This window comes from Vigna umbellata, chromosome 1 (genome assembly GCF_029865625.1).
Source record: "Vigna umbellata cultivar VRB3 chromosome 1, Vumbellata_1.0, whole genome shotgun sequence".
Taxonomy (NCBI): Eukaryota; Viridiplantae; Streptophyta; class Magnoliopsida; order Fabales; family Fabaceae; genus Vigna; species Vigna umbellata.
In genome coordinates this window covers 100,331,109-100,356,517 of record NC_142165.1, presented here as the reverse complement: position 1 = coordinate 100,356,517, position 25,409 = coordinate 100,331,109, and the positions used below count along the sequence as shown (strand labels likewise).

The following is a 25,409-nucleotide window of genomic DNA, read 5'->3' as shown; positions in this document are numbered from 1 at the left end:
TTTTAACGTGAATTGGTAGTGATTTGCTATTTTATTTTGAACTTTGATTCTTGTAGTCGGCAAAATTCTACGATGGTATAAGGTTACGTGTTCACAAGTAAATATTCAGGGTGTGGTTAAATATGGGCTCGAACGCATTTGATCTCCTTAGTCTCTTTTAACTTAAATTCTTAAAAGTCAAAAGCACCAATGTATTTTTTTTCTAAATAAATAAATTGTTCATTCCTGTTGATAATACTCGTTTATTTGGCCCAGTTCATTAAAAGAGTAGTTTGTTTTCTTTTTTCTTTATTTCAAGTTAAAATTTAAAATTTATAAATACTACTTATTTTAAAAATTAAGTTTATAAAAATTATTATTTTTTACTACTTTAAAATAAAATTAAAGATAACTAAAATTATTAAAATTCAACATAGAAGTGGAACTGTCACTTGTTTCAATGTTTGTGAGTATCTGCTGCTAACAAAAGTGGTGCTAGATAATTCCTGATTCCATACATCACAGGTATTATGAAAACAACCACTTTAATACCCTCTTCTATTCTCTCTCTTATTCTGTCTCACGCTAATCTTATTCCTGTGATTATTTATTAAGAAAAAATAATAAGCTTCTGTTTAAATAATCTTACTAGATATAATATTTAATTTCCATTCTTCTCTTATCTTATGTGCATTTGCGTTTTCTATCTAAGTTTTTGCTCATATAAATTTAATAAAAAAAAAGAAAATAAACTTTAAAAAGAAATAAAAGAAGCATTGCAAAAAAATTTAAAAATATATTTAACGAAAGATTCTAAAATATTTACAAAAGAAAGGATCAAAAGATTAAAAAAACGAAATATCGAAACTCTCACTTATGAAAAACCTTTGGATTATAGAATATTTTTTATTCTATTGTAATATTTTACAATTCAAAAAACACAAATAAGCATAATTACCAAGTTTAGAAGTCATAAAAAAATTTCCAAACACAAATGTCTTTCTCATAAGTATAATGATGACGGCAATGATTTTATTTATTTTTAACCACTCCATGAACCACGGGTTTCTTCATAGTTTTTTCTTAATTTTAAAAATTACAATATATTTTTTACTAATTTTAAAGAATCACCCATGCTTTTTTAATTAAAAGTTGACTGAGTGTTAATAATATGATTAGTTGAGTTAACTTTAGTTTAAATAGTTTTATGTTTACATCTCAGTTTTTTAATTTTTCTAATCTCTTATTAGATGTCTTTTTCTCTTCTAAGTTGACATTTTTTATATAAAAAACTTATGTTTTTTAGTAAATCTCTTTGAAGAATGAATAAAATTCTCCTTTGAGTCATCTTTAAGAATTATTTTCTATTACTTTATTGTTTTGAAAACCTTTTCAAGTATTAAATCCTCTTAATAAATATCATTTAGGAATTTTCTTGGAGGTAGAATGTTCTATTAATTTTTCATCCTTCAATTTATTTTCTACTTCACGTTACAACTTATTCACATTTCCTTATTTTTCCTTGAATATGTTGTATCCAAAACTTATTGTTTTTGTTATAAAAAATTAATAAATGTACTAGATCTGGATAAGTTCAGATATCATTTTTCATATAAACTTATTTTGTTCAGAAAAATCATGTTTATTCACTAATTAAGACTAACATATCACTAACATAGCAGCAAAAGTAAAATAGAAAACTAGAAACTATGAAATTAAAGAACAAGCAGAAAACAACTAATTACAATTAATCAGAAAGTAATTTCAGGATTAATAATCTTGTTCGAATCAAATTCAATTATGTTCGAAAAGACCTCTTGTTAACTAAAGCCCACTTAGGTTTTTCCTTGGATTCTAAAACAGAACCTCTGTTATGCAGATCTTAGGAATTATCAGCCACCCAATAACCACATAAACATTCACTATAGACATCAGAATTGTAACCACCTCAGGATCATTAACAGCACCATCAATTTCGTCCAACATTCAAGCATAGACCCAAACAATGTAAGCAATCACCAATCTTTTCCATTAAGCATTACACATCACGAAACACTATAACATCATAGTTACACATTAGAACCTAGATGAACTCACTCTACAAAGTCCCAAAATCATTGCTATGATATCATTAATGTAACGTCTCAAAACTGAAAGTCACTTACGCACATCAAAACTAAAGTAAAGTCTTGCAATGTAATTAAATTTTTCCAAAGACTTAAAGTTATTACAAATGAAAACAGAAATTTCTGAGTCTAACAAGAAAATCAAGAAAGTATTACAAATCCTTTTCATAAATAAATAAAACTTTGAAACTGAACTCCCATAGTATCTGCATATAAATCCAGATACTCAATCATATAAATCCAGTAGCATCTGCATTCCTATCTGAGCTCCCGCATAACCCATACATTATACGATTATCACCACGTACACAAACAACACAAACATTATATGGGTGAGCTATGCATTCAACTAGCATAAATATTATATAATAAGAATAAACAAGCAACGATACTCAAACCCACTCTTATTGTCTCTCACAATCAAAGAGATCTCCTTTCCTGCTTCACATAGGCAAAAAGAAGACCCTGACTTAATAAGGGTATTCTAACCAACTTTCTACTCCACTTAAAAGCTCCGAGTACTCTCAAAGTCTATCCATACCAACCTTACTTTGACATTTCTAACTCTATCATTTCTCAAGAGTTCACCAAACATGATTAGACAACTTGAGAGCAAAAGATATCACATAAGACAACAAATTCAATCAAAGTGATATTGAACAACCATATAACACCTATCATACAACACCCGTGAACAAAACTGTCCAAGCATAATTAAGATCAACACAATCACTCCATCCAACAATATACACACTAAATAGCCATATTAATGTTAAGCAGTTCATAAGCACTATTTGAACTACTTAAAACAACCATCAACTTCTCAATTTCATTCCAATATTTTTAAATGCACAATAAGTATACTATCTCTACATCACAAGCTATCAATTTATCTCCACCAGCCTCATTGATTTATATCATAACCAATCATATACAAATCTGGAATTAATTAAGCAAAATTATAATATCTATAACCTTCGTACATCTTCAAACATAATCAACCAAGTTCATTATCAATATATAAATGTCTCTGTACAAACATTTTTATTTAGTATCCATAGCACTTATTCAACTACAAATTTATTATTACCAAAATGGCAAACATATTAACAAAGCTAAAACAATGTTACACTTATTCTCCCATTATATAAATACACCTAACAACTTATAATAATTAATAAACTCAAACAGATTCAGTATTATAGTATCAAGTGATTTCATATCATTTACAAATTTAAACACCCAGCTTACATTTGACCAAATTTGCATTATAACAACTTTATTTATCCAACCATTTTCACAGATTTAAAATTACCTAATAAGTAATTTAGGTGAGCTACAAATCACTAAAGTTGTGTTTTTAAAATCTGAACAACAGACAGTAGCAAATATACCCCTTTACCCTTATCTCATGCCACTTAAACCCATCTGACTTCAATAGTTATTGTGCATCGTAACACATAACAATGAATGACATAACCTGCAATTCCAGCAGATACAGATAGAATACATCCAGATGTATATATCATATTAAGATTGATCATACCCCTTTAACACTCCATTTTGACGTAACCAACCAATCCATAGACAATGTATAAATCATACCATCAATTTACTTTTCTAACATCAATCCTGAAATTTTTTTTTTTCAGCAAGGATAACAAGGCATTATACCAAAATTATAATAGCAACCAACAAGCCTTTTATGCAGTTTTTACCGTCATTAAGAAAGCATATTATGTCATATTTACAACAATTACAGCAATTATTTTATATCATTTTTACAGCAAATACAGCAAGTAGATTCTGCAGATTTTTAACCCAAAACAGCAAAACTTTAAAATTCTAAACAGAATTTTCGTTCAATCAGCAAATAGCAAATTTCTGATACAACATTTTTATTCAAACAGCAACATTTTTCTGAACAGAAACAGGGTAAAAACAGTAACATTTTCATAGTAGAAATAGAGTAAAAACAGTAGCATTTTTCATGGCAAAAGCAAGGAAAAACAGTAGCACTTTCATGACAGAACAAAGTTTAAACATCAGCATTTCTAGTGTAAAAAAAATAGCAAAACAACAAGTTTTTTTTTACCCATTTTATTAAACTAAAGAATTATATTGAACCAAATGATAGTCACGTCACACAAGCACTCCATAAACAGAAACACATATCTTCTATATGATTCATTGCAGCTTCATAATTAAAACTGGACAACAAGACTCTTTTATGTCAAACAAGAGTTCAAATTGAGCATAAGGTCACTCTATGTCTGTCATATTTTTTTATTCTACCAACTGACACAGCATGCATACTTTTTAATAATCCCAAACATTCAAATGAAAGAATGTACAGATAGGCAAATAGACAAACACAAGTCCAACTCCTTAGACAACAGCCTTACAACATGAAACACCACTTCTCACACCAACAGATAACAAGGCATCGAAACCAGTTTCAATTCAATAAACTTAGAACAAAAGTACCAACTTTACTGTCACATGTACACACAATCAAATTTCAATCCATAAATACAACAATTTTATAATTAGTGTATCATTGTATTTCAACTAAGTTCCCATTTTAGACATGGACGCAGTCCAAGTCCAATTACCATAGCCAATTATCAGACATATGAAACACGAGATATTGAACATCATAACATATCATCGAGACATGGCATGCTTCAAATTTACTTTAGAAAGTCTCTTAATGGAATTATCTCTTTAAAATAACATCCACGTAGTATCACAACGTTCATACCGATAACAGAGCTCATGCCAACCAACATAAACATGGATGGCACCCAATTTATCAATTACCATAAACAACATCAATCATACAATAAATTAACTCTTCATACCTTGATCCGAAGTCCTTACGGCGACCTCTCAACTCACCCATTTGTGCAATATCTCTATCCTTGGCAGCCTCCAATCTTCATTGCTCACGGTTCTACTTCGCTTACTTCCTCCACCCTCTCTTCACCAACCTCTAATTTCACACTCACAAAATTCCCCCCAAAAATCTGAAACCAGTAACTCCCTTTTCTTTTTTTTTCTTCTCCTTCCTCCTCCCCCATTCCTATCGTGATGGATTCTTAAAGACTACACTTCACTCTCAACTTCCTCCCAGTGGTTACCCACGATTCCCGCAAGTTTAGGACTAAAGATTTCACCTCTCTCTCTCTCTCTCTCAACCAACCCTAGCACAAGCAAAGCAAAAGAAATAAGAACAAAACTAAACCAGCTTCTAAGTAAAACCCCAATCTTTATAAGAAAAATAAAAACAACACACTACCACCAGGCCAAATTACTTTCACTTATTATATAAGCATTTAATATCCTTTTTAACATATTTATATTTCATATATATATATATATATATATATACTGTTACCCAAGTCTTTTACCTTACTACTACGAGTTTATTAAAATAAACATTGTCTCAGGGATATTTTAATAACTAACTCATATGGTAAAAAATGTTCGAGTGTTACAAAAAGCGCTCATTAATTATTAAGAACATTCTTTTTAAGAAAAATAATTAAACAGAAAGAAACAAAAACACGATTTAAAAAAAAACTTGAAAGCTCAATTTGAAAAACTTAAATAAACAAAATTACATTTCTAAATACTGACGTCTCGAACAAAAAAAAAAGAGAGAAAAATGAAATATTTATAATAAAAGTCGTAAATCGCCAAACATAACTTAACCAATTTTTTAAAATTTGTTCATAATAATAAAATAGAATTACACCATTTTTTAACCCATATGTTTCTTAACAAATGTTGAGTGTGAAACAAAACTATTTAATTCAAAATTACTTATTAACTATTCTTACGGTTGACAACTATTATCTATTTTAAAAGATAACTAACATTCAAGTGATATATTTGAAGATAACGATTTTTGAAAAGAAATTCCAAAAGTAACAAGTGATATTTTAACGTGTTTTGGACTATGGTAGAGAAGGACATGCTCTGAAACCAATTCTTATCCCTTGCCCAATGGCTTGTGTTGCAGACAAATTATCATCAAGAAGATTGGGAAAACCATGGCGTGGTCGTGTGTGTCAGTCTCTTCTTCCATTCTTCACTTTCTCCCCGCCGCCTCTGATCCTCCCTACAGCATTCTCCAAAACCACCCTCATCTCACTCTCCTCTCCAATTGCCCCAACATCGCTACCCTCAAACAAATTCATTCCCTCATCATCAAAACGGGTCTCCACAATACCCTCTTCGCTCAGAGCAAGCTCATTGAGTTCTGCGCCCTTTCCCCTTCCCAGGACCTCTCCTACGCGCTCTCTCTCTTCCATTCCATCCAACACCCCAACATCTTCATCTGTAACACCCTCATCCGCGCTCACTCCCTCACCCCCTCTCCCACCTCCTCATTAGACCTCTACAACCACATGTTATACTCTGGTCTCCATCCCAATTCCCACACCTTCCCCTTTCTCTTTAAGTCCTGCGCCAAAGCCAGAGCCACCCACCTGGGGAAACAGCTCCATGCTCACGTATTCAAGCTCGCCCTCCACTGTCATCCCCACGTCCATACTTCCCTCATTCACATGTACTCCCAATTGGGTGAGTTGCAGCATGCGCGATTGGTGTTTGATAAAAGTGCTTTGAGAGATGCTGTGTCATTCACCGCTCTTATTACTGGGTATGTCTCAGAGGGCCACGTGGACGATGCCCGACGCCTTTTTGATGAAATTCCCGCCAAAGATGTGGTTTCGTGGAATGCCATGATTGCTGGGTATGTTCAAGGTGGTCGCTTTGAAGAAGCCTTGGCTTGCTTTAGCAGCATGCAGGAGGCTGACGTGTCCCCGAATAAGAGTACAATGGTGAGTGTTCTTTCTGCTTGTGGGCATTTGGGATCGCTAGAGTTGGGAAAATGGATTGGTTCTTGGGTTAGAGATCAGGGGCTTGGTTCGAATATCCAGCTTGTTAACGCGCTCGTTGATATGTATTGTAAGTGTGGTGAAATTGATACGGCTCGTGAGCTGTTTGATGGGATAAGGGAAAAAGATTTGATTTTGTGGAATACTATGATTGGTGGTTATTCCTACTTGAGTTTGTACGCAGAGGCCTTGGCTTTGTTTGATCTCATGCTCAGAGAAAAAGTGACGCCTAACGATGTAACGTTCTTGGGCGTTCTTCCGGCTTGTGCTTGCCTAGGTGCTCTTGACCTTGGTAAGTGGGTTCATGCATATGTGGATAAAATCTTGAAAGGAACGAATAATGTTTCTCTTTGGACTAGTATCATTGACATGTATGCAAAGTGTGGTTGCGTTGAGGTTGCGGAACAAGTGTTTAGAAGCAATGGGTCTAGAAGTTTGGCTTCTTGGAATGCCATGATATCAGGGTTCGCTATGAATGGACATGCAGAGAGGGCTCTTGCACATTTCGAAGAAATGATCAAAGAGGGGTTCCAGCCCGATGATATCACGTTTGTTGGAGTATTGTCTGCTTGTACACAAGCTGGTTTGGTAGATCTTGGACACCGATATTTTAGTTCAATGAATCAAGATTACGGGATCTCACCAAAATTGCAACACTATGGTTGCATGATAGATCTCCTAGCTCGAAGTGGGAAGTTCGAAGAAGCTAAAGTTATGATGGGAAATATGGAGATGGAACCGGATGGAGCTATTTGGGGTTCCCTGCTTAATGCTTGTAGGATTTATGGACAGGTTGAATTCGGTGAATATGTTGCAGAACAACTCTTTCAATTAGAGCCAGAAAATTCCGGGGCATACGTGCTTTTGTCAAACATATATGCAGGAGCTGGCAGGTGGGACGATGTTGCAAGGATAAGAACCAGGTTAAACGACAAAGGAATGAAGAAAGTTCCCGGATGCACCTCCATAGAGATTGATGGTGTTGTGCATGAGTTCCTCGTTGGTGATAAGCTGCACTCACAGAGTGAATATATTTATAGAATGTTGGACGAGGTAGATAAGCTTCTGGAGGAGTCTGGGTTTGTGCCTGATACTTCTGAGGTACTCTATGATATGGATGAGGAATGGAAAGAAGGGGCTTTGAGTCAACACAGTGAGAAGTTGGCTATTGCCTTTGGCTTGATAAGCACAAAACCTGGGACTACAATTAGGATCGTCAAGAATCTTCGTGTTTGTAGAAATTGCCATTCGGCTACCAAGCTAATATCCAAGATCTTCAATAGGGAAATAATTGCGAGAGATAGAAACCGTTTTCACCATTTCAAAGACGGGTTTTGCTCATGCAATGACTGCTGGTGAAACTTCATGTCTGTTCAATGGTATATAACACTTGCACTTGTGTAGAAGAAAGGTGGATGATTTGCATTCTTATGATTAACTGATAACTGGTACATATGTTCTCATTGAAATGTAAACCCTTTTGTTTATAAATACATACAAGTGTGATGAGTTCGATGATTGAGTTAAAGCTAACATTGCCCAATGTCTTGCGGCGGAATCCAACATCCAAGTGATCCGTTTGGAATTCATGCAATGGAAGGTGGGTTGAAGGAGTTCTTTCTTGCAGTTGCCAAAACGGTCTTGTCAGCAACTATTAAATACGGTACTCCCTCCGATGTTTTACATAATTCAGACTCTAGAAGTAATATGGACATCATGAGGAAATCGTTGGCAGCACTAAGGATGAGTCATTTACCTGTTGAAATTATAAGAGCTTGAGCAGTGTGATTGAGATTGGCTCTTGTCCAAGGTAGCAGCATACTTACACTAGCCAGCTGCATATCGAACATAATTTCCAGTTAGCTATTTATAAATAAAAATCTTTATTTGAATATTAAGAAATGGTTGTTAACTGTAAACTAATGATCGAGATTCATTACAGCTTAATGTCCAAAGTAATTGAATGAACCAAAGAAAATTGAATAGGGGGAAGGAGTAATTACACTTGGAATGACAATGGCGAGAGTGGCAACAAACAGCTGACTTAGCTCTGCCACCACACCCTCTGTTTACACACAAATGAAAAAAAAATGTAAATTAAAACATAACAATTTATTCAGATATCTGGAAATTCGCAAATCTCTTCCATGACAATAGTTCTGAAACCGTATACGCGGTTCAAAAGTTTTTGTCGAGACATATAAGAATGGAAAGAAAACAGAGAAGTATAATACACTACAGTTAGAACAGCGCTTGCCCATGGTCAACTTTTGATCCAGTGAAGCCAAGCTACTACTCTCAAAAGAAGAATTAGCAGCAACATTTCCATGGGCCATCTTCAAAAACTTGATTGATCAAAAGATAACAATGGAAGGTGTCCTAGTAAACAGACCAATAACTGAGGTAGCTTTAGATGAATGATTAATGAAGTTGGTGGCATATCTGTACCGAGATTTGATGAACATAATAAATCATTAACTTAAAATTACTCTCCATAAAGGAGAAGGGTGGGTGGGCTTGTGACAGGGTTGGAATTTAGTGGTTTCTTTTATAACATTTTCAAATGTATGACTGGAAAGTGTGGATACATGCAATACCTCTTAATAATAAATAATTATCTAATAAATAAGTTTCTTTTGAAATCATCAATGAATTTAGGATGGCTATGGATTATATTTTCAAAATCTAATAATATAGCTCTAATCCAAATTCAATAAAATAAATTAAAGTTATAATTCAAAAGATTCTAATTAGAACTATTTGATTTATATATATTTTTAATTTAATTTGAATTAAATTAACTTTATCAACTAGATTTAATTTGTTATAGGATCGACTGAATAAACATAACGTGAGATCAATCATACTTAGTTTGAGATGGTCTCAATTTGATTTAGGTTCAACGAATTGGTTGAATAGAGACTTAACTTTTGATCCCATCAAAACATGTTTTCTTAATCTGATCTAATTTCAACTAAAGTTGCACCGGACCAAACTTATTTGAATAAAATAATTCAATCATCATCAAATATAAAACATATATTTAAATATCAAACTATTGTTAATAATTAAAAAATATATAGATATTGATAATATTTTTAAACAATTGATGTTATTTTGCAATTAAGGTTTATCAAGATTTCTTTAACTTGTATTGATGAAGTTCTGTTTTTTTTTTTTCAATTAACATTGATGAAGATTATTTTTTATTGTCAACCACAAATATTTAAATTAACATTAATCAAAATAATTTTTTTATATTACTGAATTTTTTTCTCTTAACTTTTAGATCAATGTTGGCTAAACTATTTTCTCATTTGACATTAACAAACAAAAATCCTACCTATATTGACTCAAAATTTTCGCAATCAACATTAGAAAAAAAAAATCTAACAAATTATTGACAAAAAAATATTGATATTTATTATTACAAACATCAATAAATAATCATGATAGACAATAATGAACAAAATTAGTTCACGAAATATAGCTTTTTGACATTAATAAAGAAGAAATCCTTAAAGAATATCAAATAAAAAATAATAACATGGTCTACAATATAAAAACAAAAAAAATCTCAATAAACTAAAAATAAATAAATAACTCTTATCATGCATCAATAAAAGAATGTAAAAAAATATATATCTCGTTCTTAGTCAACAAAAAAAAATGACCATAATATATATGTTAATCGAAAAAAGTCTTTTAAGTAAACGAATAACTTCCTCCATATTAATTGAGAAAATCTTGATAGATATTGAGCGAAAAATTAGAATATAATTTACAAAGATAATAAGTAATTCTAACCACTATCATACATCAATAAAAAAAATTATTCTTAGCAAAAAAAATAGACGAAAAAATTTAGTTGAAGAAAAAAATATAACTTCTCAAAAGAATAATAGAATAACATCAGCAAAAGAAAAATAATACTAACAATTTAAATAAAAAATAAATATGATCACAAATGAATTATAAAAAGTAATGTCTCATTCTTAATTCTCACAAAATACCAACCGGAATAAAGTTAACGAGAAAATAGGAATACAAAAACAAATAAGTATGAAAACATGAAAGACTTAAAATTATTATTTTTAGATAAAATTTAAAATTATATAATTTTAAATAATTCGATTATTTTCGTAAAATTCTTAAATTTTTTTTTAAATTCTATATTTAAACTATATATTCTGTCATAAACTATTTTAAATTTTCCATAAAAATAATTATTCTTTTAAAAGGATTTTTCTCTGTATGTTGTTGCCCTTAGCGGCTCCTCTTCTTAGTTTGTATAAATCTTTAACAAAATAAAATTATCTTCACCATTTCTCAAAGACCTGATGAATGGTACACGTACTTGGGTACAAGAAAGGCCAACGATTTGCATTCACATAACTGATAATCGAAAAATATTTGATCTCTCACTATACATGGAAATGCAAATCTTTCTTTATTTGAAATGCATATACATGACGAGTTCGTTCATTGGGTTGAAGCTAAGATAGTTCAATGTAATGCAGCTAAACTCCACATATCCAAAGTTGTCAGATTTGGAATTCATGGGTTGGAGGGTGGGCTGAAGGAGTTCTTTCTTGCAGTTGCCAAAACGGTCTTGTCTGCTACGATGAAATAAGCTGCTCCAGCCACTGTTTACAGAATGTGCTACTTATTAGATCACTAATTCCAACAACCATAGTAACTGTTATCGGAGCATCCTAGGATGATAATAGTTACCTGTGGAAATTATGAGAGCTTGAGCACTGTGATTGAGATTTGCTTTTGCCCAAGGTAGCATCTTCACACTAGCCAGCTGCAGATCAAACAAATGCAAACAGATTATGATTCATGAACACTTTATGCCTAAAATAATTGAATGAAAGAAAGAAAATTGAAAAGGTGGAAGTAATGGTTACAGTTGAGATGGCAGTGGCAATAGTAGCAACAACAGCTGCCTTGGCTCCTGCCATCACACCCTCTGTTTATACGCAAAACAAAAGTGTAAATGAAAACCACATAATATTCAGATATGGTCAAATTTGTAGAAAGCTGTGCATGTATTACCGTGAGAACAGCGCTTGGCCAAGGCCAACTTTTGATCCAGGGAAGCCAAGCTTGTCCTTTCAAAAGAATTAGCAGCAACATTTCTCTTGGCCATCTTCCAAAATTTGGTTGGACAAAACTTATTTTACAGATGAATAAGTGAAGTATGTTTGGTTGAATAGCTGCTGAAGTTGGTGGCATATTTATACTGAGTTTTGGTGAAGAAAATAAATAATTTGTTTAAAACTACTTCTGAAAAAAGTGGAGAGGAATTGGGTAGTGTGCAGTTTGATGGTTTCAATTGAAATCCACGGTCTCAGGCAGTTGTTTTTTCACTACAGTTTCGGTTTCGGTCTGTTTGATGCTTCTGATGTTCCCTGAATTATTTTCATACTTTATCCAAATTTGGGCATGTGAGGATTTTTGTGTTATCTTATTCTAACAAAGCGCAATAAAGAATGAAGGTGACTGGTCTTATCCACAGGTGCCATAAAAGTGCAAAACCAATTACGCCCTCCTTTAATTTGAACGCGTAATTGTTGTTTTGGTTCCGGTATTGTTTCCCGTAATTTAATTCGTTCTTCTTCTTTTTTTTTCAATTAATTCATCGTATTTTGTAAAAATAGTTTAATTAATTTTTAAATATTGAGAATAACGTCGTATTCATACATGTTATTCGTAAATTTATAGTATTTTAAATTTTTTAAAATTAAAAATAAAAACATCATGTACGATTAGTATTGTATCATGTGACACCCGGACACTGACGAGGGCGGGAAGTGAGCACCGGTGCAAAAGGCACGAAGTGCAAGGGGCACAAATAAGGAGCGACTCCCGGCAGACTTCAAGTGGAAGGGACACATGGATTAATCGAACATACACCGGAATTAGAAGATCTAGAGACTGTATAGGTATGGGACTATACAGTTGAAAGATAGTTTAAAGGGATTGATTTGGCTACTCATATCACCAAAAATGCATTTGCTTTTCGGTAGCCTAACCCATAAGAACTTCTTCCCTGTAAGTTGTCGGGGCGTTACAAGTGGTATCAGAGCCTAGCCTCTTCCAGTACGATGTGGTTTGAGGACAAACCATGCGGAAGCTGATGGGCATGTGACACCCAGACACTGACGAGGGTGGGGAGTGATCGCCGGTACAAAAGGCACGAAGTGCAAGAAGCACAAATAAGAAGCGACTCCTGACAAGCTTCCAGTGAAATGGACACATAGATGAATCGAACATACATCCATAGGAACTTTAATGCCAATCTAATATAACTAACTTAATTAGATAAATTTTACAAATATAAAAACTTAATTGAAAAACAAAATTTAAAGATCAAACTAAATCAGGTAATTAAACCTTATTTTTATATTCAACAAATTTTTACACGGTTTATATTCATTATTTTATTTTTTAATCTCTCTATCTTTTTTCTTTACAAATATAAAACTTAACTCATTGATTAAAATACTTTTAAAAATAATTGTCAACCGATACAATAAGTGTCAAAAAAACATTTTTCTTGAGATTAAGAACTATTATTTTGATATCTAGCAAAATTTTAAAGATACTTTATATCTACTATTTTACACTTCAATTTTTTTTATTTCTTTACAAATATAAAAATTAATTTTATTTTGTACGTTTTAACACATATACTAAAGAACATAATTTAATAAAATTTATTAAGTCTTTTCTTCTTGAAACATTCTAACTCATATATTAAAAGAATATTTATATATTAATTACAATCTTAATTAATCTCGACAATTTGATATTATAATTATTATTTAAAATAAATTATATTTTTATAATTATTATTTACTTAAAATAAGTATTATTTTTAAAATATCATTCAATATTATGATATAAATCATCAAGTTAATCTTATAAATATAATTAATATTTTTTCTATCACTCTAATAATCACATTTATATTCACTATTTCATTCTTATAAATCATAAAATTGTAAATCTTTTCAACTTTCACAAACACGTAAAAGATTTTAAAATCACTCATGTTATGTCACATGTAAAAAAGAAAAGAAAAGAAACTCTGTTAAAATTCCCGGTAAGAACAACCATACGTCTAAAAGTAATTTTTAATTGATACGTGTAAAAAATATTTTACTTAGTTTTTACCTAGGTCCTGTATCTCTTTGTTTACTGTCACTTTTTTTGTAAGATAATAATAAAACTAAAAAAAGAGTGCTGGTGGTTTAGATGGAATATGGACAAAAACCATAGGCATTTCTCGTACATCAATCCCAATAACTAAATATTTTACAACACTGAGTTATCAGAGTCAATATCATGATACCATGTTCTGGGTAGGTTAATAGATTATTGTAGTTGCATCTCGCGAGGGTCATTTTCTTTAATAAAATAAAAACAGATAAAGATGTGATAAAGTTTCTTTATAAATAAAAATCATTTTTATAAAATAAAAATAACTTATTCATAAAGTAACGTCTAGTTTTTATATAATTTATATATTTTTTAAATTTATAAATAAATTAATTTTAGCCTCGGAACATGTTCAAATTTCTTTATATGAGCGAGTTCTGCAAAAAATTGTTGGTTCAATGTGATAAAAAACATAGGATCATCATTGTTAAAGTTACAATAAGAAAACATCGGCATTAGTTAGATAGCAACACGTGTCGAACTTCCCATGTGCTATATTCTGGCTGTCGGACTCTAAAAAGCTATGGGATAAGTTTTTTATTTTCAAAGAGAGAAAAACGTAAGAAATTATTTTCTAGAACTTTTTTTATTATTTTAAAATTTAAAAAGTATTTATAAAAAATAAAATATTAATGAAACATATTTCTAGATATACCCAAAGGTAAAATAATTACTGAAAATATAATATTGTAAAAGTTGAAACAGCCAACCTGAGTTCTATTACTTCAACTTTTTCCGCATTTGAACGGATTCTATGCTGATTATCTTTACATGATAGTTATTTTATAATTTCCTATATTTTAATATAGTGGCATGAAAAAGCATATGCTAAAAATCTAAATAGTAATACACAGCAAATTTACTGTTAAACTATTACACTTTCTCTTCTGAAGCATGCCGTGTTCATGACTAATTTATTAAGTATTTATTTCTCTGTTCTGTGGTCTTAGATCGTACCTTACACTATAAAATATATAGTTGATTAGAGATAATTTAGAGAGAAGATATGGAGGTGAGGAAATAAGGGCTTGTTGTGGGTATTTTTATATATTATTATCTATTCTCACTATATTTTTTTTAATTTTTTATAATTATCACTGTGAAAAGTTAAAATTAATAGTTTCATTTTCATAACTGACATCAATATTCTGATATCAAGCACTAAGATAAAATCTTTAAGGTTAATTACTATATATATCTAAAGCATGTCATTATATGGCCGAGAAAACTATTTATATACACACATCTTTCATAATGCAACGAAAACACTTGTAAAAAAATCATAATAAAATTATCAGAATACAAAATAGACAATAATTAGGACATATTGATATTTGAAATATCAGTGACATAACATTTTATTTATTTATGTTGATTATATTATATTTCAATTATATTAATTGCAATTTGTCTATTTATAAATTCGGTTGTTCAAAGAAAGAAATAAAGAAGGGGGATAAAAAAAATTAGACGAAAATGAAAAGAGTTTGATGAAAAAAGAAACCGAGTAAAATAATAATAAAGGTATTATTTAATTGATTAAGTTATTATTAGTCTTAATTTATTATTTATTATTATGATCATTATTTTTTTATTGTTATACGGAGTAGAAAGAAACTCACGTTCACTTGCATAGAAGTTGTTAAAATAATTAAAAAATTTAATTAAATTTTAAGTTTGTCATAAATTTAAAAATTTTAATTAAATTTTTGATATTTTTTTTTAATTTAAAACTTTTCAATTGAGGTTCTAATATTAAATTTAGATTTATTTGCTAATTAGGTAATGTTGATATATTAATTGGACGAGTGTAATTGTGATATGATTCTTGGTTTGTCCGTGTAGTTGAGAGTAGCATACAATTAAAAGTCACATAACCTAATATTAAAAGAAAAAATTTAACATAGATTTAATTGAAAAAAATTTAATTTTTAAAGATTCAATAGATTATAAAAAATTATTAAAATTCAATTGAAATTTTTTAAATTTATAAGATTTAAAACTTAATTAAAATGATAAAAATGTTCACTATAACTAGATTAAACTGAAGTAAGATCATCGTATACTTTAAATAGGATGTAATTATCATTCAAAGATGTAAAAAAAAATAATGGTATTTTGACACAAAATTTATTTTACATTCATTTAACATTATTTTTTATTATTTTTCATTTTCTTTTTTTTCTTACAAATGTAAAAGTTTATTTTTTATAATTATTTTCCTTTTATGTGAATTGTCAAACCACCTTTTTTTTTTATATATTAATCAATAACCAATAATCAAGTCTTCATTTCAATTTGGATGAGATGTTTTAAGAGAGAAAAAATGTAATAAAAAACTTATATTAACCAATATGTTTATTTAAACTTTTAACGTAAGAAAAAATAATTTATTAAGAAATAAGTTAAAACTAACTTATTTTTATAAATTACTGTAACTTATAAAAAATAAGTTGGTCTAGAAACTATTTTAAAATACACAGAAATATATTTGATAAAAAAATATTTTTGTTTCAATCAAGTTGGGAGCATTTTATTAATATTTTGAGCTGTATTTTACTTTTTTATTTAAAATTTTTATTTTTAACTAATTTATAAATAAATTTAAAACAAATCAGATGTTTGGTAAGAGATCCACTAACAAAATATTTTCTAACGTTTACAGAATTTAATATCCTTATACTGATAATGATTATTTATAGAAAAATATTAATTATATTTATGAGATTAAGATGGAGTATGAATTTATGTTATTATTAGAATAATATTTACTTAAATAATAATAACACTCATCATAAATAATAATTATAATACTAAATTATTAAGATTAATTATAATATGCAGATATTATTTTAATAGAAATAGGTTTGAATTGTTTGGTTAGTATATAATTTTTAATATGTTTATTGATAGGATAGAAACATCAAAAAATTTAGCTTTAATATTTTGTTTGAGCTTTAATCTTTTGTTCCTCCTTTCTCCTTCTAATTTTTGCATGATTAATTTCGTTGTTTGGTTTCCATTTACTTTCTTCGTTGGTCATGCTTTCACGTGATTAATCCATGCTTTCTCTGCAGTGCTCTTGGCAGTTAGTGTAACATCCCAAAATATAGTAATTACCATAATTGAGAATTAATTACAATTAACAGTAATTAAGCAGTCTTTACAATTAACCAAGTTCAAAAGCCGAACGGCTTAAGGTTGCAGAGTTTCAATATACAGCTCAAAACAACGAGCGCTAATAACGAACGGTTTTACCAAAACATATAACCGAACGTCTAAAAAAATAAACTAAACATTTACAAACTGATCTGCCGAGCGCTCTAAGGCTCGGCCTTTACTTCTACCTCCACCAGATTTGCTTCCTCCAAAATTTCTTCTTCCAGCATTTCTTCAAGGGACGTACCACCATCTGCTCACATCCACAACGGATGGTCATTGCAAGACAGGACGAACGTACATGGACAAGTGACAACACAAGGAAAAACGAAAGGGTAAGCTTATAATATTTAATTCACACATCCCACGTACACATTCAACATTTTTAATACACACACACAACATACAATTGAACATAATCCACCATAGTAATTTATAAGTATATAATAGACGACTGTCCGGACTGTATGAACCATGTAGCTACAGGCGTCCTTGCACCCGAGTGATGTAGTAACTGGGATACACTCAACAGCTGCCACTCGAGGTTAGCCCTATCCAAAGTACCCCTAAGGAATAGAACCTCCTGCCATTCCCACACATGACTACCCCCTTCTACGTGAAGATGAGTATCACGGAATATCAGGATGGACCAAGCCAGCATTAGCTAACCACAGTCATACTTTACCAATTTAATATTTAACACATCTGAGACGTTCCTCCTTGGAACGCTCGTTCAAATTCCATAATCATAAAATCACTTAATATAACGTTCGCACTGTAATTTATCATAATTCATAATCAATCTCATCTTTAACTTTAAGAGTACAGAAGGACGAACGTTCAGTCCTTTGAAGAAAATAGGACGAACGTCCAAATACAGTACTGGATGGACGGACGTAACTCTCTGTTTGACCAATTAAATGAACTGATGCCAGTATTTGAACGAACGTAAGAGGATAAATATTCAAATGTTGGAACGAACGCTATTTTGGACGAACGCTTCGGTATCAGACCGAGCGCTGTTTAGGACGAACGCTTCGGTATAAGACCGAGCGTTGTTTAGGACGAACGCTTCGGTATAAGACCGAGCGTCATTTATAACTATCGTTCGACATAAGACCGAACGATATTAAGGACGAACGTTCCGTAAAAGACCGAACGCTATAAGGGCGAACGTTCGACAGAAGGCCGAACGCTATAATGGCGAACGCTTCGATTAAAGACCGAGAGTTACGTATTTATAAAGTTTTAAATATTTAAAAACAGCTGAGCTGAACGAACGCTCAGACATTCAAATGGGGACGCTCGTTCTCAAGCAGAATTCTCTCCAAATGAAAGATTTCCATTCTAAGTGATTTTAAGGAAAACCGAACGGTCTAAGACCGTACTGTGACGAGCGTCATTTATCAGAGGGGATGATTTAAGTTTCAGATTTCTCAAACTTAACAAATTTCCAGATTTCAACCTTTAAACTTATACTTTATGCTTCATAGGATTTTCAATTTATAAACTTTATAACATGCATTCCAGTAACTTCATATTCAACATCAAAATACAGATTTACTTCATACAACATAACATCCATTTTTCATACGTATCAAACCAACATGCAGATCAATCAAAAATCAGAAATCATATTGCATAACAGGGATCGTCCATACAGCTCAAACATCATACATGCACTCCAGATTACACAACATGCAAGTATAAATTAAACATATAAGCTTCCCTTACCCGGTTAGCAGTGTACGCCCTAATGCAAAAGTTGGGTTCGTCTCTTACAGTTTTCTACCCTCAGTTTCACTCAACACTCTCACTTGATCTAAACATCAAAACTAGAAAATTTTCAGATACAGTCCATGCATGAACCGAGAACATGGTTTCGAATGAAACCCTAATAGAAGAGCTACTGGAGAAAAGAACTTACCAGCTTAAGATCTAATTCTGTTCGGTCCGAACTAACGTCCACGTCTCTGGAAACGTTTCTATGGTTCTGAAATGGAATTTGGAAAATAAAATGAGAGGTTACAGTAGAGAGAAGCTTGGAAGTTCTAGAGAGAAGTTGGAGAAGATGAATGGGTGTGTTTCGTGAGGAAGAAGATGAGTGATGCAGGTAAGAGAGAGAATTCGAGAAAATTCCGTTTTGTGAAATTCATGTTCGTTTGAGCGAACGTATCCCAAGCTGACACCTGCACACTAAATTCTGAACTGGAAGCTTCTTCTGCAACACGTGGCGTGTGTGCATGTGAAGCCATGTGCGTTTTCAGAGAATGATGGGCGCGGTTTCAGTGTATGTCAGAGAGTTTATCAGATTTGGAGATGGGTTTTAAAATGAGATAAGCATGGATTGTGGTGTGCATTAATGGTGATATGACAGGTAATTTACAGAGTAAATTTTCAGGGTCTTACAGTTAGCACAGAAGAAGCCATATTTTAGCAGTAATGCTCATGACCCCATACGTTCTTATTATCTCCATCTTTCATCTTAACTTTTTAATCTGACATAAATGAATAAAAGTTTTAATTGCATATTGTATTATTTAAACATTTTAATTTTATAAACTTTACCACTCATATTTGTTTTTGCTACATTTTATCATTATTTTTCCTACATTTTACTTAATTATTTATTACCAATTACATTGATGAACTCATGGTGAGATAATGTCGATAGGTGAGACCAGGGTTTTATACTGACATAGCAATACATGTAATATTGATATGAATTAAAGAAATAAGGAACTTCATTTTATCAAGTAAAAAGAATTACAATTTCTCTAAATAATAATATTCTCTCTTCATTAAAAATATAGAAGAAGAAGAAAAAATATTGAAAGAGCCTTTACATATTACTTTCTAAATACTTTTTAAAGGATGGGGTGATAAGATTATTTTTCAGAAAGTTCAATTTATATAAGTGAATCCATATACATTGTTGTTGTTAAATAGGTAAGTTATCCATTCATTTCATTATTGTAAAAATATCTTTACTATTTTCACAATCTTCTTCCATTCCAGAGTTACTTTCAAAGATGTGTGATGTTTGTATGATTTCTTGTAATTGTGGAAGTTGTCATTCGGCTACCCAGCAAATATAGATTTTCAATTTGCAGAAAAGAAAGGCAATTGATTTGCATTTTTAATGTTTGGTACATAAGTGCTTTCTCACTGTAATGCGAATCCTTCTTTATTATATATAATTTCTGAATACATATTACATATATGTGATGAGTTGGATGATCGGTTAATGCTACGATAGCCCGATTAAAGTAGTGCAGCTGAATTCAACAACTTGTGAAATGGAATTCATGGGTTGGAGGGTGGGTTGAAGGAGTTCCTTCTTGCGGTTGCCAAAACGGTCTTGTCTGCTACGATGAAATAAGCTGCTCCAGCCACTGTTTACAGAATGTGCTACTCATTAGATCACTAATTCCAACAACCATAGTAACTGTTATCGGAGCATCCTAGGATGATAATAGTTACCTGTGGAAATTATGAGAGCTTGAGCACTGTGATTGAGATTTGCTTTTGCCCAAGGTAGCATCTTCACACTAGCCAGCTGCAGATCAAACAAATGCAAACAGATTATGATTCATGAACACTTTATGCCTAAAATAATTGAATGAAAGAAAGAAAATTGAAAAGGTGGAAGTAATGGTTACAGTTGGGATTGCACTGGCAATAGTAGCAACAACAGCTGCCTTGGCTCCTGCCATCACACCCTCTGTTTACGCACGAAAAAAAGTGAAATGAAAACCAAATAATATTCAGATATGGTCAAATTTGCAGAAAGTTGTGCATGTATTACCGTGAGAACAGCGCTTGGCCAAGGCCAACTTTTGATCCAGGGAAGCCAAGCTAGTTCTTTCAAAAGAAGAATTAGCAGCAACATTTCTCTTGGCCATCTTCCAAAATTTGGTTCGACAAAAGCTAAGAATGGAACAAGTGTTGATAAAAACAGATGAATAAGTGAAATATTTTTGTTTGAGTAGCTGCTGAAGTTGGTGGCATATTTATACTGAGTTTTGGTGAAGAAAATAAATCATTTACTGAAAACCATTTTCGAAAAAAAAGAGAGGACTTTGGCAGGTGCAGTTTGATGGTTTCAAATGAAACCACAGTCTCAGACAGTTGTTTTCGGTTTGGGTCGGTTGATACTTCATGTTTTTGCTGTTCCCGAAATACTCCTACATTACTACTTTGTATTTTCATAAGGTTGCAAATTAAATTAGTTTTATCCAAATTTTTATAATTGTGGTCCTTCCTCTGAAACTGTAATTAGAAGTACTTCATGCATATAAAATTAAATTTAAAAATAAAGATTATTCTTATTTATATTTCAATTTAGTCATATATTACTGGTCAGTGTCTCAAAAAAGGACAAATTGAATGGAAAATTTGCAAATATCTACGATTAATCTGGTAAAATAACAGTCTAATGGTAAATCATTTGACTGTGAAATTAAACTTTAAAACCATGTTAGAACGTGGCTTTTTTTTCTTGTCTAGATTATTTGTTTGAAACCAATTTTTAAGTTGAAACTTCTGGCTCGTCTATATTCTTGAATCTGATTATATGTTTTGCACACGTTTCCTTATCCTGTTAAAGCGGGCAAGAAACAACGTGCTTACATTATCCTCACGCCCGACATAAATCGATAAAACAAATATTTCGTCTTTTTTACCAGTGATCTACATGTCTTTGTTTACCTTGTTTAAGAAAGATAAAAGTAAAGTTACTTTATCTTTCTTTGTTTTTTTCAATGGGAAGGGTACAAACTGCTGGTTTAGAATTTATATCAGAGATGGGCCCAAAAACAATGGGCATTGATCTCCGATACATTATTGATGGATCCAAATAAATAACTTAATCTTTTAAAACGAAAACTATACATAATAGCAGAGGAATTAATTTCTCTTGTCACGGCTAGAAAATCAATTTTTTTCTTAATTACTTTATTTAACTAATAATAGTTTTCAAAAAATATTTTAATTTAATTAATGTCTGGCGTTTGGTTTATAACTTATAGCATCAGAACATGTATTTTTTTAAAACAATGGATTGAAGTTGGTGGGTTAGCATTTATCTCCATTGGATCAGTGGGAGTGGTTCTGTTATGTTGCGTTAGATTGCAACACGTGTTGAAATGAATGCAGGGAAATCGCACTCACAGCAGAGAGGGGGAGTGTAGGAAGTGTTTGGCGTCTTTTTGATTTCTGCATCTAACTTTGATTCTCTGTCACATCTTCACTTTCCAATATTTTCTTCTATTATATAACTCAAACTGCATAAACTCAGTCATTCATTTCAGATTTATAATAATCACACCATCTTTTCAACACAGAAAAAAAAAAACAGTAATCACTATTTCGTATATAGTGATAAAAGAGTAATCTATTTCATACATAGCGATACAATGAAAAGAGTAATCTTTTCTTAGGAATTTAACAACAAAAACTAATGATACTTTATCCATTTTCATAATTTATTATGGAAATAATACTATTTTTTAAATAAGTATTTCAGTATTATTTATTTTTCTTTTAACAGATACTTTTCATTATTCATATTTTAAAAGTTACAAATGATTTAATTTAAATAAGTTATTAATTAATATTTTATACTAAAATCTAAATAATTATAATAACTTTCATTCACCTAAAAAATTAAATTATAATTCTACATAAAATTTAAATAATTTCAAATTTGAGCTTCGCTCCCCAAAGTTAAAAAAAATGTTTATCTGATTTACTACGAATTCAACATGAATGAATAAGTTTTTAATAGATCGAGTTTATTTTGTAAAAAATTTTATTCTAACCTAATTTGACGTCGTAATCTCACTTAATTTAACTTATTTTTACAACTCTAATTTATATGTACTTACAACTCTTTTAATTTTAAAATAAACATGTATATATTTTTTCTTATCATCTTATTATAAAATGGGATTCACACATATTTAATCTTTACGCAGAAATATATGTTTATAATAAATAACATTTATCTCATTTACATTTTATTTTTAATAATTAGTACTTTCTCCTTTATTTTATTTTAAATACCATATAAAACTAAACTACGCTACGCATTACATTTTTAAAATATGAAATAAATATTTTTTATATAAAATTTTAATGATTTAATTATTGCATATTAAAATATAATAAAAAATAAATTATAAATTTCTTAAAAATATAAAAATATTATATTTATGATAAAATAATAATTTGATATCAAATAAATAAATAGATATAAATATATTACTAAACTTTTTAACTTATTACTATATTTACATTTAATTTTAAATCACGGAAAATAAAAATATAAATAACATAAGGATTATGATAGTTACTTTATTAAGAATATAAAAAAAAGTAAATAACTATTTTAAGATTAAAATATGATAATATCTTTTTTAGCTTGAAACTAACTTTCAGTCTCCTTCAAAGAAACACGAGGTCGTTTTATTTAAAATGTAAAAAAAATCATTTATTAAAATATAAACAAATTTGATATTTATTAAAAACATATAAGTAGGAGTATTATTGTATTAAAAACATCAAAGATATGCGCATCTATTTTAATTTTAATGTGGCTTTAATAAATATAACGTCCTCTAATTTTTTTTTATATGAAATATTAATTTAATTTTAAATAGGACAAAATAGTTACATTGCGGTGTGTAAAAAGGTGCTTACATGTAGAGGTTAAGAGTCACATTACAGAAAAAAAAAAAACTGCTTTCTTTACCTACACTCTGAGTTGAATAAATCAGAAGTTATATTCTCACCATAATTAAATTAGAGAATATACCTAGAAATCTAATAAGACCAAGGTTTTAGGAAAAAAAATATACTTTCACCTATAATTAATGTGGCTAGATCAGATATAGTTGGATGTTCCATATACCTTCACCTATAATTTATGCATTATTAAATAGATAGATAGATTAACTTTTTTTTTTCCTAAACTATTGCCGTTTCTGGTTTTCGTCCTTCTTTCAAAATAAGATAAGGTACAATTTGGTTCTCATTCGTTTCGAAACTCTAGTTTTAGTCCTCGAAACTTTGGTTTTAGTCCTCGAAAACTACCACATTTTTAACGATGTTAGTTTTCGAGGACTAAAACAAAAATTTTGAAAAGAATGAAGAACAAATTGTACCTCATTTTGAAAGAGGGACGAAAACCAGAAACGGTCAATAGTATAGGAACTAAAGACATATTTAACCCATTTTTTTTCCACTTTGGGTGTCAATGTTGCAACTGGGTAAATAATAGATATAGAGTAGTCAGATATCTATGTTTATTAAGGAAATATTAATTTTTTAAAAGAAAATAATCTAAAAAAGATTAAATATTAATTTGCAGTATAGAAAAAAAAAACTTAATATTCTGTAACATTATTCATAAAATAGTTATTTCTATTCATTAAGAAAATTATTTATACATTTTAAAAATATATATTTCATCCTAAAAATAATAGTGTATATGCAAAAGAGAAATATTTATAATGAAAATTTATTTTAAACAGTAAGAAAGTGAAAATAAAATAAATTATAAATATATAAACGAGTATTATTAAGTACTTTTATTTCATCTATTTATAAGTATTTTTAGTCTGAACTAAAATATATAAAAGATATTTGAAATAAATAAAAATATAATTGTTTAATATTTATCATTGAACTAATTATTATTATATTTAGGTAAACATTGGAGTTATGTGATTGTATGTGATTTAATTATATTATATTTAAATCCTAAACCTCAATTCCTAGACCTCAAATCATAAACTCTAAACTTCAAATTTAAAGTATTTGATCTTAAACCTTGAAACTTAAACCTTAAACCTTAAATTTCAAACCCCAAACTCATAAATCCCAAAGCCTAAACCCCAAACTCAACACCCTAAACCCTAACCTAAAACCCTCAACCCTAAACTTTAAATACTAATTCCAAAACCCAAACCCTAAACCATACACCCCAAACCCTAAACCCCAAACC

General features: G+C 30.3%; 3 protein-coding genes and 1 long non-coding RNA gene across 4 annotated transcripts; 1 reads left to right on the top strand and 3 right to left on the bottom strand.

Annotated features, from left to right (window-relative positions):
- Window positions 1-2,156: 2,156 nt before the first annotated feature.
- Window positions 2,157-5,413, bottom strand: LOC148206967 (uncharacterized). Its single transcript, XR_015783840.1, has 2 exons — window positions 4,970-5,413; window positions 2,157-2,367 (listed from the first exon to the last, which is right to left on the bottom strand). It is a non-coding gene; the product is annotated as an uncharacterized LOC148206967 (long non-coding RNA).
- Window positions 5,414-6,041: 628 nt separating this feature from the next.
- On the top strand, window positions 6,042-8,525 carry OTP82 (Tetratricopeptide repeat (TPR)-like superfamily protein). The gene has a single exon (XM_047308631.2). It carries the CDS (start codon window positions 6,164-6,166, stop codon window positions 8,369-8,371), a length of 2,208 nt encoding a protein of 735 aa, XP_047164587.1. The 5' UTR covers window positions 6,042-6,163; the 3' UTR covers window positions 8,372-8,525.
- Window positions 8,526-11,369: 2,844 nt separating this feature from the next.
- Window positions 11,370-12,234, bottom strand: LOC124834050 (early nodulin-93-like). Its single transcript, XM_047308641.2, has 4 exons — window positions 12,074-12,234; window positions 11,926-11,987; window positions 11,747-11,822; window positions 11,370-11,658 (listed from the first exon to the last, which is right to left on the bottom strand). Exons 1-4 carry the CDS (start codon window positions 12,165-12,167, stop codon window positions 11,570-11,572), a joined length of 321 nt encoding a protein of 106 aa, XP_047164597.1. The 5' UTR covers window positions 12,168-12,234; the 3' UTR covers window positions 11,370-11,569.
- An 8,328-nt stretch (window positions 12,235-20,562) lies between these two features.
- On the bottom strand, window positions 20,563-21,398 carry LOC124834051 (early nodulin-93-like). The gene is made up of 4 exons (XM_047308642.2): window positions 21,210-21,398; window positions 21,064-21,125; window positions 20,885-20,960; window positions 20,563-20,796 (listed from the first exon to the last, which is right to left on the bottom strand). Exons 1-4 carry the CDS (start codon window positions 21,304-21,306, stop codon window positions 20,708-20,710), a joined length of 324 nt encoding a protein of 107 aa, XP_047164598.1. The 5' UTR covers window positions 21,307-21,398; the 3' UTR covers window positions 20,563-20,707.
- Between the last annotated feature and the right edge of the window lie 4,011 nt (window positions 21,399-25,409).